The sequence below is a fragment of the Nuphar pumila genome, chromosome 5 (genome assembly GCF_984573655.1).
Source record: "Nuphar pumila chromosome 5, dmNupPumi1.hap1.1, whole genome shotgun sequence".
NCBI lineage: Eukaryota > Viridiplantae > Streptophyta > Magnoliopsida > Nymphaeales > Nymphaeaceae > Nuphar > Nuphar pumila.
The window spans coordinates 26,724,597-26,738,263 of NC_143253.1; the positions used below are offsets into that span (position 1 = coordinate 26,724,597).

Below are 13,667 nucleotides of genomic sequence, written 5' to 3' on the forward strand. Positions count from 1 at the left end.
TAAATCACAAAGCCACATTGAGGACGCAAGGTGATAATATGCTCCCACAATCAGGCCTACAAAATCATATATATATTAGTAAGACTATAACCTTCAACTATCTTAGTCTACAACTACAAAATATATAATAAACAATTATCTAGACAAATGACCAAAACCCTGTGATGGTTTTTGTATAATTACTTGCACGATAAAGTTGATTGTACAAGTATGCGAGCATAGCAGCACCCCATGCATAGTTGTCGACTTTATCTAAGTCTTCCAAAAATTGCAGTCACAGGTAGGTTATTCTTAAACCGGACAAATCAGAAAATAAAATAAGTCTAAAAAAATAAAGAAGGAAGTCTCGTAACTCTTGGTCAGCTCTTTCATATGCATATGTAGTGGACCGACCTTCCCATTTATTACAGAAAGAATAAACTTTCATCGATATAGAATTGTTTCCACCATAAATACATTGCCTTCAGTCCTCCATCGACATTCCTAGAAGAGTCATGCACTTATCCCTTGCGGTATAGTTTGAATCTTGTAATAAAACAACACTTTCATGGCACTTAAGGCTTGTAATTAGTGTCACATCTTTTAGGGTTATGGTGATTTTAAAAAAATCAAACTGGAATGTGTTTGTCTTATTATTCCACTTATTTACCAAGTGGGTCATGGTGTTCTAGCATGTTTCAAAAGAATGCTAGTCCAGAAGGCCGCCGAAGTGTATATTTCACAATCGACTCTTCTGATATTGACTCAGTTGTCTATACCACGACAAAACTACAGGCCATTGAAACCACCCTCTGAGCTTTTCACCTAGTACTCTACTTCTCTTGTGACCTCCTTGTAACACAAAATAGCATATTATTCGTATCAAATCAAAATTAATCCCATTTGTACTTCTACACGTCATTGTATACAATAATCACTATAAATAATAATTGTTATACACTCGCTATGCATAGTAATCGCTATCACAGTAATCACTATACATAATCATACCTATAACAGTAAATCGTTCATAGTAATCGCTATCACAGTAATCGCTATCACAGTAAATCTTTCATAGTAATCGCTATCACAGTAATCGTTATACATACTTATACTTATAATAGTAAATCGTTCACAGTAATTGCTATACATAGTAATCTCTATCACAATAAATTGATCATAGTAATCACTATACATAGTAATTGCTATCACATTAATCGTTATACATAGTAATAACTCTCACAGTAAATCATGACAAACATGATCAATTTACGTACATTGGTCACACTTTTCTCCTCTTCATCCCCTCTCTTTATCCTCTGACTTTCTTCTTTCTTCCTTAGCTCCTTCGGCTCCCAACTTTGCTTTTCAATTTCTTCCTTCCTTTCCATTTCCTTCTATTCCTCCTCCTGCTTTTTCCTTTCTCTTTCCTTCTCTTCATCCTCCTACTTCTTCCTTTTTCTTTCCTTCTCTTCTTCCTCTTGCTTCTGCCTTTCTCTTTTCTTATCTTCCTCGTCCTCCTTGCTTTGCCTTTCCTTCTCTTCCTCGTCCTCGTCCTCCTTTTCCTTCCTTTGCCTTTCCTTCTCTTCCCCGTCCTCCTTCTCATTCTCCTTCCTTTGCCTTTTTTTATCTTCCTCATCCTGATGCTTCTTCCTTTGTCTTTCCTCTTCCATCTCCATCATTTGCCTTTCCTTCTCTTTCTCATCTTTCTTCTTCTTTAATTGTCTTTCCTTCTCTTCCTCCTCCTCCTTATTTTTTCTTTGCTTTTCATTCTCTTCCTCTTTTTTCCTTTGCCTTTCTCTTTCCTTCTCTTTCTTCTTCTTCATCTTTAGTTCTTCCTCATGCTTTCTTTGCTCTTCAACCTCAATATTTGATGAATAATCCTCTGCATAATACAATTCCAATGCTTTGTCCCTTTCTTTATCATTCTCAATCTTCATTATATTTTAGTACCTTTCATAACACTCATATAGATGGGACTGGTGGATCATTTCAGTAACTCTCATGAAATCGAACAACAGAGGATTTCTTGTCTGACGAGCTTTAGACATTGATAACCTGCACAACACATAAATTTAACCACAATGTTACAACCGCCTCCCCAAGTATATAATATTACAAATCATCGCAATATTTGGCTTCATAAGTAAACATCGTTGTAAGATTTAATAAACTTAAGTACAAATCAAAGTAACCTCATAAATACACATTGCTATTGCTTTAAATGTATAAATCATTGTTGCTTCAAACTTACAAATCGTTGTAGAAATCACAACCTTCATAAGTATATATCGTTGTAACGTTTGGGATTCATACGTAAACATTATTGTGCGATTTATCAAACTTAAGTGCAAATCATGGTAATTTCATTAAATTGTTGCTGCTTTAAACATATAAATAGTTATTGCTTCACAAGAACAAATTGTGCTAACTGTTTTTTGACGCCTAGAAAGTGGATACCTACAAATCGATTTGTTTCAGTATGAAAATAGGTGTTATTTAGCATAAATAGTAAAACCAGTTGTAAAATTTAGCATTCAGATTTACAAATCAATTTATTTGCATAACGAAACCTTACACAAAACTCATCAAAATGATACAAGTTTTGGTAATCCGATAGTAGAGGAGAAACACCCAGAAGGTAGACACAGTCGATGGTGGCAACGATGCTGCCACTGCACAGACGACGACAAATGATGCTCTGACGACAACAAACAACAACAAAGGGTGCTTCGACGACACCAGACGAAGGCAAAGGTTGCTACGGTAACAGATGATGGCAAAGGGTGCTCCGACGATAGTAGATGGCCACAAAGGGTGCTTTGGTGGAAGCAGACGCCGACAAAAGAGGGTCTGGTGGGAGCAGACGACGACAAAGGGAGCTTCTATTACAACAGATGGTGCAAAAGTTTACTGCTTAGGGCAAAAACAGAACGTTTCGACTTTGAAGAGTTAACATCATTCTCGAATCGATGTTTCACTTTTCTAGATGGAGGATCTCGAACCGTAGTTTCACTTTTCTAGATAGAGGACATTTTTGTTTTTTTCTCGAATCGTCGTTTCATGGTGAGAAAGAGTACTTAAGTCTTTGCAACCACACTAAACTCTAATGCTAAGTGATGCCGACACACACGGGGATACGAGCTCTACGTGCTTATATATGTGGCGCTCATTCGGACCCCCAAACACGCACTGTAGCAACCAGTGCGTCTTCGGGGGGGACATATAACCTGCTTCGTTGAAGCTTGGTCGAGCATTCCCCACAGGCCACAGACGTGGCAAGACACTCAAATTAAACAACTATTTATTTTCTCCTATGATCCAAAACAATTGTGGGAGAACATGGATCCCATCATTTGAAATATGATCACACATTCAATCCTAGCATTCTGCCCAAGGGTTAGGATTGCATGTGTGATCATATTCAATTCAAATTCAAATGATGGGATCCATGTTCAATGGGAAACACATGCCATGAGTTTGACTTTTCTTTTATATATACATAAAAAATGGGTCCGTGCTAAATCATATGCTAAATGGGTATTTCAGCTTTTTTGGTGCTTTTTACATGGTTTGGCCCTATAAATATGTTGGGCATGGTTGATTTACTAAGAATTCACACTTACATAAAGTGTTTTTAATGAAAAAAATAATGTTTGAAGCCTTAAAAGTTTATAATGATTTCGGAATGTTGATTTATCAAACTTTATAAAACTCACCCATGTGTTGGAATCAAACACTTCAAGAGTTGATCCTCATAAAATCAAGTACATAGATCACATTTTGTACAATTAGAATTTAAAAATAAAATAAAAAATGCCCAAAAAACTTATTTAGCATGCAATTTAACACTAAATGGGTTTAACACCGACCCATTACTCTCTCTCTCTCTCTCTCTCTATATATATATATATATATATATATATATATATATATATATATATATATGAGTAATGAGTAGATACTAAATGATACGTGCTAAATGAGTTTTTTTCATTTTATTTTTAAATTGATTGTACAGATGTGATCTATGCACTTGATTTTATAGGGATCATTCCGACACATGGGTGAATTTTTATAAGTTTCATAAAATCAATTGTCCAAAATCTTTGTAAATTTTTAAAGCTCTAAATATCATTTTTTTCATTGAAAACACATGATCTAAGTGTGGATTCCTCATAAATCAATCATGCCTAACACATTTATGGGTCAAAACTACAAAAAAATACCGAAAGAGCAGAAAAATCCATTTAGCATGTATCATTTAGCACCTATATATATATATATATATATATATATATATATATATAGTAATGGGTCACTGATAAACCCATTTGGTGCTAAATCGTGTGCTAAATGAGTTTTTTGAGCTTATTTTAATTTATTTTTAAATTCTGACTATATATATATATAGAGAGAGTAATGGGTTCATGCTAAACCCATTTGGTACTAAACCGTGTGCTAAATGGGTTTTTCAGCTTTTTCCATGCTTTTTATGTGGTTTGGGCCATATAAATGTGTTGAGCATGGTCAATTTACTAAGAATCCACACTTGGATCATGTGTTTTTGATGAAAAAAAATGTTGTTTGGAGCCTCAAAATTTTACAAAGATTTTGGACCGTTATATATAGAGTAATGGGTTGGTGCTAAATCGCGTGCTAAATAGGTTTTTTGGTTTTTTTCATTTTATTTTTAAATTTTGACCGTACAATTGTGATCTATGTACTTGTTTTTATAGGGATAAACGTTTGATTCCAACACATGACTGGGTTTTTAAAAAGTTCAAAAAATCTACAGTTTATAATCTTTGTAAATTTTGACCCTCCAAACATCATTTTTTCATAAAAAACACCCACATATATATATATATATATATATATATATATATATATATATATATATATATATATATATATATATATATATATATATATATATAATGGGTAGGTGTTAAACCCATTTGGTACTAAATTGCATGCTAAATAGGTTTTTTGGGTTTTTTCATTTTATTTTTAAATTATGACCGTACAATGTGATCTATGTACTTGATTTTATAGGGACCAGTTCTTGAAGTGTTTGATTCGAACACATGGGTGAGTTTTTATAAAGTTTGAAAAAATCAACGGTCCAAAATCTTTGTAAACTTTTGAGGCTCCAAACATTATCTTTTTCTTTGAAAACACATGATCCAAGTGTAGATTCGACCATGCCCAACACATTTATAGGGCTGAAACCACTTAAAAACACCGGAGAAACTGAAAAATCTATTTAGCACGCGATTTAGAATCAAATGGGTTTAGTTTGGACCCGTGTGTATATATATATATATATAAAATGATTAGGTGCTCCCTGAGAGAGGCATCAAAGAAAATGCAGTGTGAGCTGTGGGTGCACGCTGCTGCAGCTCTACTTAACCCCAGAAACAAAGATGGGTCTGACTTTTTGTTCACTACAGTGAATGAAATCGTACGCAAACGCGAAAGCTCAATAATAAGGCTTCTGGCTTGCGTGAGAAAACGAACAGGAAAAATGGCTGAGCAAAGCACTTTAAACGGGACATGTTTCTTTTCTGCATCCCAAACATGGGTTCGGATCAGGTGATACCACAACCCTGTACGGTGGCATGTCCGTACCCTCAAAATCCCCTGTTTGAAGGATCCCAAAGGGTTGTACGAAAATGCTCTTTAGATGAGCTTAAAAGTAGGGGTGGCAATCGGGTCGGGTTGGTGGGTTGACCCGGCAGGTTGGCGGGTCAGCATACCTCAACCCGAACCCAACCCGTTTATTAAACGGGTCAGCTGTGACAAACACGAACCTGACCCATTTATTAAACGGGTAACCCGACACAACCCGCCAACCCGTTTAATAAACGGGTTGGGTCGGGTAAATGGGTTGGCGGGCAGGTTGGCGAGTCGGGTTGGCGGGTTGACCCACCCGCCTAACCCGTTTATTAAACGGGTCAGCCGGGTTGGCATACCCCTAACACGAACCCGACCCGTTTAATAAATGGGTTAGGCGGGTCAACCCGTTTATGACAAACCCGTTTATAGCCAAACCCGAACCCGCCTAAGAGGTGGGTTGGTGGGAAATGTCAGAAATTGCCACCCCTACTTAAAAGGACTTTCCATGGTGGTGCTCCGTACCAATGAGAGTGGATATTGGAAAAATCACCATGTCTGCAGCTATTAGAAGGCCATACAAGGCAGGATGGTCGTGGCCAATGTTACCAGTATCCGATTCTGGTCAACGATTCAGGTGAATCGGCCAATACATTCTCAAGTGAATCCTTCTGAATCGGTCAAAAATAATTAAAAAATATTAAGCGATCTGCTCTCGTTTTAAACCCAAAAACTGTAGAGCACTTTTTTGAAATCACAACTCCTGTTCTTGTATCCTTGCATCTGAAAATATTTTATTTTTCTATGATTTTTTTTACCAAGTGTGGCCGAATGGTGATGCAACACCGGGTACAGTTCCCTGATCACAAATGCATATTCATACCTGTCTAAGATAGAACGAAGAGACATAATTGACTGCAAAACAGGCAGACATCGATAGAGGGCAAGGGACTAAAGCTTATTATCATCATGTTCATAAAAGAGAGCATTTACAGAGTAAACACTTAATTTGGAGCACTGAGAATCTGTACTTACAATCAAAGAGATTAGTTAGTGTTTCAACAGTTCAAACTTTAAACTAGCCTTGAACCAAACATTTGATACAACAGAAAATCCAAAGCGAGGAACAAATCTGAACAAAGAACAGTCTGCTCTCCACATTCCTTCATGATAGAGGATAAGCACTGAGATGAACTCCGACTTCTGCCGGGGTACCAAGAATCAAACTCCACTGCATATACAAAGATTCCTGAATACCCTCCCCTTCTTCGCAGCAAAGGACTAGCGGATAGACTATGAATCGCCATCTACAGCATGTACAAGAGATTGAGGCCTCAGCAAATGCCAGACTTCTCGCAACCACCATTTCCTGAAGTCTCATACTGTCCAGACAAACCTTCAGATCAAGAAGCCATTAAAAGCACGCAATATGAGCTTGTTTTAATAGCCTTATTTTGAAACTGGCACAGAAAGTGCACGCATAAAGTAAACAATCATAAGACATTGGAACAAAGAAGTTTAACGGACTCTTAAATGCCTCCCAAGAAAATTGCATAAGCTGCTAGCACTGTGGTATAACATTAATCCGACCACCCATTGACATCCTCAGAAAACCATGCTCTTAATTCAGGATAGAAACAACCTCCCAACCAGATTATTTTTCCCTTTTCCTTTTATGAGTATACTGTGTAGGGCAGAATAAAATTAAGCTGCTCCACGTGAGAAAATGTTCTGTTCAGCCTATTCCATACAAAGAAAGAATTTGGGAAGAATTGAGAAAAAAAGATAATAGGATAATTTCTGGCTTGGATTCTATATTCTCAGGAAAAGGCAAATACTCCTTCAAGCATATCATCATGATCATCATCATCAGTTTTCTCCTTCACTGTATGGCTGCTGCTGCTATCATCCACTTGAGCATCAACTTCAGTCAATTGACATCCATCTATTTCTGATACTTTACAGTAGCCCTGCTGAAAATACTGGACAACGTCTAGAGAGGCATTTGTCTCTGCAGACCCAGACTCTGGATGAAAGTGTGGAATCAAGTACGATAGATTAGGTTCAGATGTTACTGAGCTTCCAGTACAACTCTCAACACCATCAACAGAGAGGACATCTTTTGCAACTTTGCTTCCAATAGAAGGTGATCGAGTCTCTGCAAGCAAACCAGCACTTTGTCAAAACATTGTTGTTTTCATCTCTCATTAACACAAGGGAGCATGGTGACATGATCCGTGGTACTTTAACCACAGCCTGATCCCCAACATTGATTACTCAGGTTGGCTAGTCTGTTTTTACCTCTTGAAGAATCCGGTCCATTTGGCTTGTGGCTCATCTGACTTGCTCCATGCAAGGACTCAAGACAAGCTGGCTTATCCACAGACAGAAGCACAGCAGGATCTTGTGGCCCCAAATAACCATCACGGTTTGAGGAAAGCACATTACTGGTTCTTGGAGAACCTTACAGAAGTAAAAAGATACAATAAGTTTTTTGAATCACATTTTATTGGGAATCAAGTGCAGCATGTTTTAAATGTTAGATTGAAAAAAAAAAAAAAAACACATACAGAAATCAGAAGATAGTATCGGCTTTATATTCATTATACCTCCTACTGGGCCGGGCCCTAAATCATCCGGTTGGGCACGCATCAAGTATGGTGAGAACCAGCTGGTTCAGGCTGTCGAACCAAGCTGAGCCCAGTCCAAGCTATCTACGTTAGTCCCACACCTGAACTGGACCAAGCCTGGATCACCCAGCCCACTTGGTGCACCTCTGGTACCAAAGCCGAACCATGTCTATGCACAAAGGGGACAGGTAGAAAAAACAGCAGAGAGAAAAAGGAGGGTCCTTCCCTTGTAATATATATATATATATATATATATATATATATATATATATATATATATATATATATATATATATATATATATATATATATATATTTGGTGCTATTGAAGGCACAGAATTATATGAAACTATTGAGCTGAAAATCATAGGTTCAAGCTTTAACGACTCAATCTGACAACATAGATGTGTTCAAGATGGTTTGTTTGCTAAGGATCAAACCTAGGATCGTGTTATTTTGATCCAAAAATATGATTTTTTGAGTGATGAAATTTTTATGCACTGTGGACCGTTAATTTTTGAAGCCCTTAAAAAACCTGCTTATGTGTCACAATCATATGATTCAAAACTCATTCCTCACTAAACAAAACTTGTAGATCACATCCATAAGATTTAATCTACAAAAAAAAATGCTAAAATGTATGATTTACAGCTCAATAGTTCCATATAATTTCATGCCTTCAATAGCACCAAATATTAACCCTATCTATACATATATAAACTGTCCAACCAAAAGAAAATCCAAAATCTACAACTAATGATGATCATGTGTTTATTCTCTAATGACTGGGTTTCTCCATCAATCGATGGATTTTTATCATTTATTAACATGTTTCAAATTATGACTTTTCGATATTTAGACATATTTTTGAAAACACTCAAAATAACAGCCTACAATACTTTGTATTGTAAACTTTTAAATGCATTGTAAACCATTGATTTTTCACATTTGAAAAACATGTATAGATGTAAAATCTTTGAGTAAAGCATATTTCTTACTAAATAAATTATAAAGAACATATAAGATCTGATCAATGAAACACTCAAACATTGGATAAGGAAAGCCATCCGATCATCATTAGTTTTAGACTTTGGAACCCCCTTTCTTAGTTGTCAAAGGCAACCTAGGTGACCTAGGCACAGCCCCACTGCATGGGCGACTAGGTTTGGGTGGTGGGGCCCTATATTGCTGCCTAGGCTTTTTTAGAGCTTGATATATTTTTTTGAAGACATCATTTGTCTTCTTCTTCTTCTTCTTCGAGGAGGAGGAGGAAGAGAAGATATGTTATTTGTCAATTGCTTGTATTATGTCTATTGTTGAGAATAAAAAGAAGAAAACGAAAACATATTATTTATCTATTGCTTGTATTATGTCTATTGTTGAGAAGAAAAAGAAGAAGAAGCCATTATTTGTCTATTGCTAGTATTATGTTTATTGTTGTTAATTTTTTTGTATATATGATTTTATTTTTTGTATATTGTTTATTCACATTGTTAGTTGTATGGTTTGTTTATTCAAATTGTTAATTTATTCTTAATTTGTTTGGGAATTGCTTTACAGTGTTCAACGACATATTATTTGTCTATTGCTTATTTTTGATTGATTTTATATTGTATACATGTTTTTTATTATGTCTTTTTATTTATTTTTATTTGAGGTACCACCTAGGCCTTTTTAGGGGCTCACCACCTAGGCTCTACCTAGGGCCTATGACAACTAAACTTCCTTTAGGTTTTATAGTATTTTTCTTGCAAAAAATATAAAGAAACAATTAGAAGAGGTTTTAAAAATTAAAAGAAACAAAAAATTTAAATATATAAAAAGACATTTTGTTTAGAATCTCAGGAAAATATTGCGATATTTTAGGTTTTGGCGATATTTTGAAAATCTCAAGAAAATATCGACTGCCCTTGAAATACTGATAATATTGTGATATTTTCAAAATATTGGCGATATCAGTGACCATGATATATATATATATATATATATATATATCATGCATAATCCATTTTCATCCACATATAATTCTGGATGGCAAAATCATCCCAATTTTTCATAGAAGAACCTACAGATTCCAATCCCCTCTACTCAGCAGGTTAGACCCAACATCCTCATGCAGACATACCAAAGACCTAGTTACCCTCAGTCATCCTCTACTTATCCCTTAGTTATACCTCAGAAACTTCCACAACAATCATCTTTCGAGGATAGACTTCTCCAAGCATTTTAGGAGGTGAAAATCTTCAATCAAAATGCCTTTGAGGAGTGTAATCAAGTGTTGAATACCCATACGCAGTCTATTGCGAAACTCGAGACACAGATGGGTCAATTAGTAGAGGCATTGAGTAGGAGATCCGATGGTAGCTTGCCCAGCCAGCCTGTCATGAATCCTAAGGGCAAAAAACACAGTTGTGGAGGACTGTACATGACCGATACATCACAACATATATATATATATATAGATAGATAGATAGATAGAGAGAGAGAGAGAGAGAGTAGCAGTTCTTAAAGTCTTATCTCTTAAACCCTCCTAAACAGTTTCAAAGGACAAAGTTTTAGGTGTTTGCTTAATCCGAACTTATAGATATATTCACTATAACTTGGTAGAAAAACAAGTACTATAATAAGCACTTTTCATTCTTAGATGTGTTTTTACAGTGATAGAAATCAATAGCTCATATTGCATCATGCTTAAATTAAAATCAAGATTTCTTCTTACATTGATTCAATCCAAATCATGGTTATAGTGTAAAAAATGATGAACATAGATTTAGGGTTAAGCAAAAGAAACATGCGGCTATGGTTTTTAGAATTGTTTAGGACATAAACTGCCAAGGAGCTACTCATTACTCTCTCTCCATATATATAAGGTTTATTTTATATTAAACTAATTGTAATTAACATTAGCTACATTCAACTAATTAAAAAGTCTAAAATGCTTTAAAAAACAATGTTATATTTGAAAATATATGATCACTTTTTGAGGTGAAAATAATAAATTGTACTTTTTGTATTCAAATTTGAAAAGGACACCTTTTTATTTTTTTAAGAAAAAGGTGCTTTACTTTTTGTTTCCCTCTAAATAAATACTTACATAAAAGTGATCATGAATTTTCAAAAATACCATTGCTCTTAAAGGTAATTTAGTCATTAAAATTAGTTGAATGCAACAACATTTTTTTTATGATGAGCCAAAGCGAGGAAAACCCCCGGTGGAACCCCACGACCACCCTTCCTTATGTGGCAACCAATGTTAAACACAATATATATAGGAAAATGGAAACCTACAAAATGGGCATGGTGCTAAATGAAACTTTTTTTTTATATTTACACAAAGAAACCAACCCCTAGATAAGAGATCTAGTCGCGTTGGCTTTGCCCTAACGATCGTTGTCCTGGCAACATAAAATGTCATACTTACCCCTTGCCACCAGGGAGTCACCATGCTTCGGCTTGCGCAAGGGCTGATGACCATGAGATTTGAACCTAGACCACTATGCCAAACCCCTTTGGGCCAATGCTAAATGAAGCATGCTAATGGATTTCTGGTGTTTTTTCAAAATTATGACCGTACATATATGATATATATGATCGTACTGAGAGTCACCGCGCTCCGCTGAGAGAGAGAGAGAGAGAGAGACAGAGAGAGAGAGAGAGAGAGAGAGAGAGGGGGGAAGGGCCCGAGGCTCGACGAGGCAGGGCAGGTCGAGCCTTTATATATATATATATATATATATATATATATATATATATATATATATATAGAGAGAGAGAGAGAGAGAGAGAGAGAGAGAGAGAGAGAGAGAGAGAGAGACACTCCCGCAACCCTGCACCTAAGTTTTTTTAAAGTGCCGCATCGCCGCACTCGCACACGCACCTATGTGACATAGATCAAACCTTATATATCTGTTCTTTATAGTCTATTTAGTAAGAAATATGCTTTACACAGACTTTGCAACATCTAGACATGTTTTTTGAAACGGGAAAAATCAAATGCTCACAATGCATTTAATATTTTACAATACGAAGTATTGTGGGCCGTTGATTTTTAACGCTTTCAAAAACACATCTAATATCGAAAATTCATAATCTAAAATACATTTTTTATTAAATGAATGATAAAAATCCAATATGTAAAGTTTGATCGATGAAAAACTTGATCGATCGTTAGAGAAGAAATATCGTCCATCATCGATCGGTTGTAGATTTTGGACCTTGCTTTGGTTGGCCGGTATATATATATATATATATATATATATATATATATATATATATATATATATATATATATATATATATATATATATATATATATAGAGAGAGAGAGAGAGAGAGAGAGAGAGAGAGAGAGAAGGTGGTAGCTGCTAACCACTTTTCTAGCTAATCAAGCTTTTAAAGGGTTTTTTCATGTTTTCCTTAAATTTGACCATTCAGATGTGTTCAAAATGCTTGATTTTATAGGAATTGACTCTTAAATCATCTGATTCTGATACACAGACAGGTTTTTATAACAACAACAACAACTACGCCTTCATCCCAAAACAATTAGGGTCGGCGATATGAACCAAAAAAGAAAATCATTTTCGGTCTTCCACATGAATCCTTCTCCTCCAATCATTTCTATCCAATGCCATGTCCTCGGTGAGGTTCAAAGCATTCATATCCTTTCCTATCATCTCCATCCATGTCTTCCTAGGCCTACCCCGACCTCTTTTAACTAATATATTTTCCCATTTCTCCATCCTTCTAAGTGGAGCATCATTAGGCCTTCGCCGAATATGTCCAAACCACCGTAAACGATTCTCTCTCATCTTATTTTCAATGGGTGGGAACGCCTACCTTCTTACGTATCTCCGCATTCCGAATCTTATCTTTTATTGTATTTTCACACATCCATCTAAGCATACGCATCTCAGCTACACTCATTTTTTGAATATGATGTCTCTTGGCAGCCTAACATTCCGTACCATATAGGTTTAAAAATTGATGGTTTAAGATTTTCATAAATATTCAAGGCTTAAAAAATCATGTTTTTATCAAAAAACATGATCCAAGTGTTTTGTACGGCTAAATTTAAAGAAAACATGAAAAAATCGCTTCAAAAACTTGGTTAACTGGTAGTTAGCTAGAAAAGTGGTTAGCAACTCTCTCTCTCTCTCTCTCTCTCTATATATATATATATATATATATATATATATATATATATATATGGGTTAATATTTGAAATAACCATCATGAACACATCCATGTGGTCAGATTGAGTTGATAGTGCTTGAAACTATGATTTTCAGCTCAATAGTTCCATATAGATTGGTGCCTTCAATAGCACCAAATATTAACCCTATATATACATATATTGGCCTATTATAGTGCATGACAAATTATTATACATAAACATATGAAAAGGACATGGAAAAGGTCTTATGGCCATGAAGACGT

The 13,667-nt window shown here is 35.5% G+C and overlaps 1 protein-coding gene across 7 annotated transcripts in view; it reads right to left on the minus strand.

Annotated features, from left to right (window-relative positions):
- Positions 1 to 6,537: 6,537 nt before the first annotated feature.
- Positions 6,538 to 13,667, minus strand: part of LOC149837204 (autophagy-related protein 18g-like) — a 43,049-nt gene continuing 35,919 nt past the window's right edge. For 3 of the 7 annotated variants that reach the window (XR_016431895.1, XM_090005882.1, XM_090005881.1), the window contains 2 exons: positions 7,900 to 8,061; positions 6,538 to 7,756 (listed from right to left, as the gene is read on the minus strand). Coding sequence is in view for 5 of the 7 variants with exons in the window: in XM_090005882.1 (XP_089862008.1) it covers positions 7,419 to 7,756; positions 7,900 to 8,061 (500 nt within the window). In the remaining 2 variants the exon portion in view is untranslated. The remainder of the gene's footprint in view (positions 7,757 to 7,899; positions 8,062 to 13,667) is intronic. The other 4 variants (XM_090005884.1, XM_090005883.1, XR_016431894.1 and 1 more) reach the window with 3 other exon arrangements.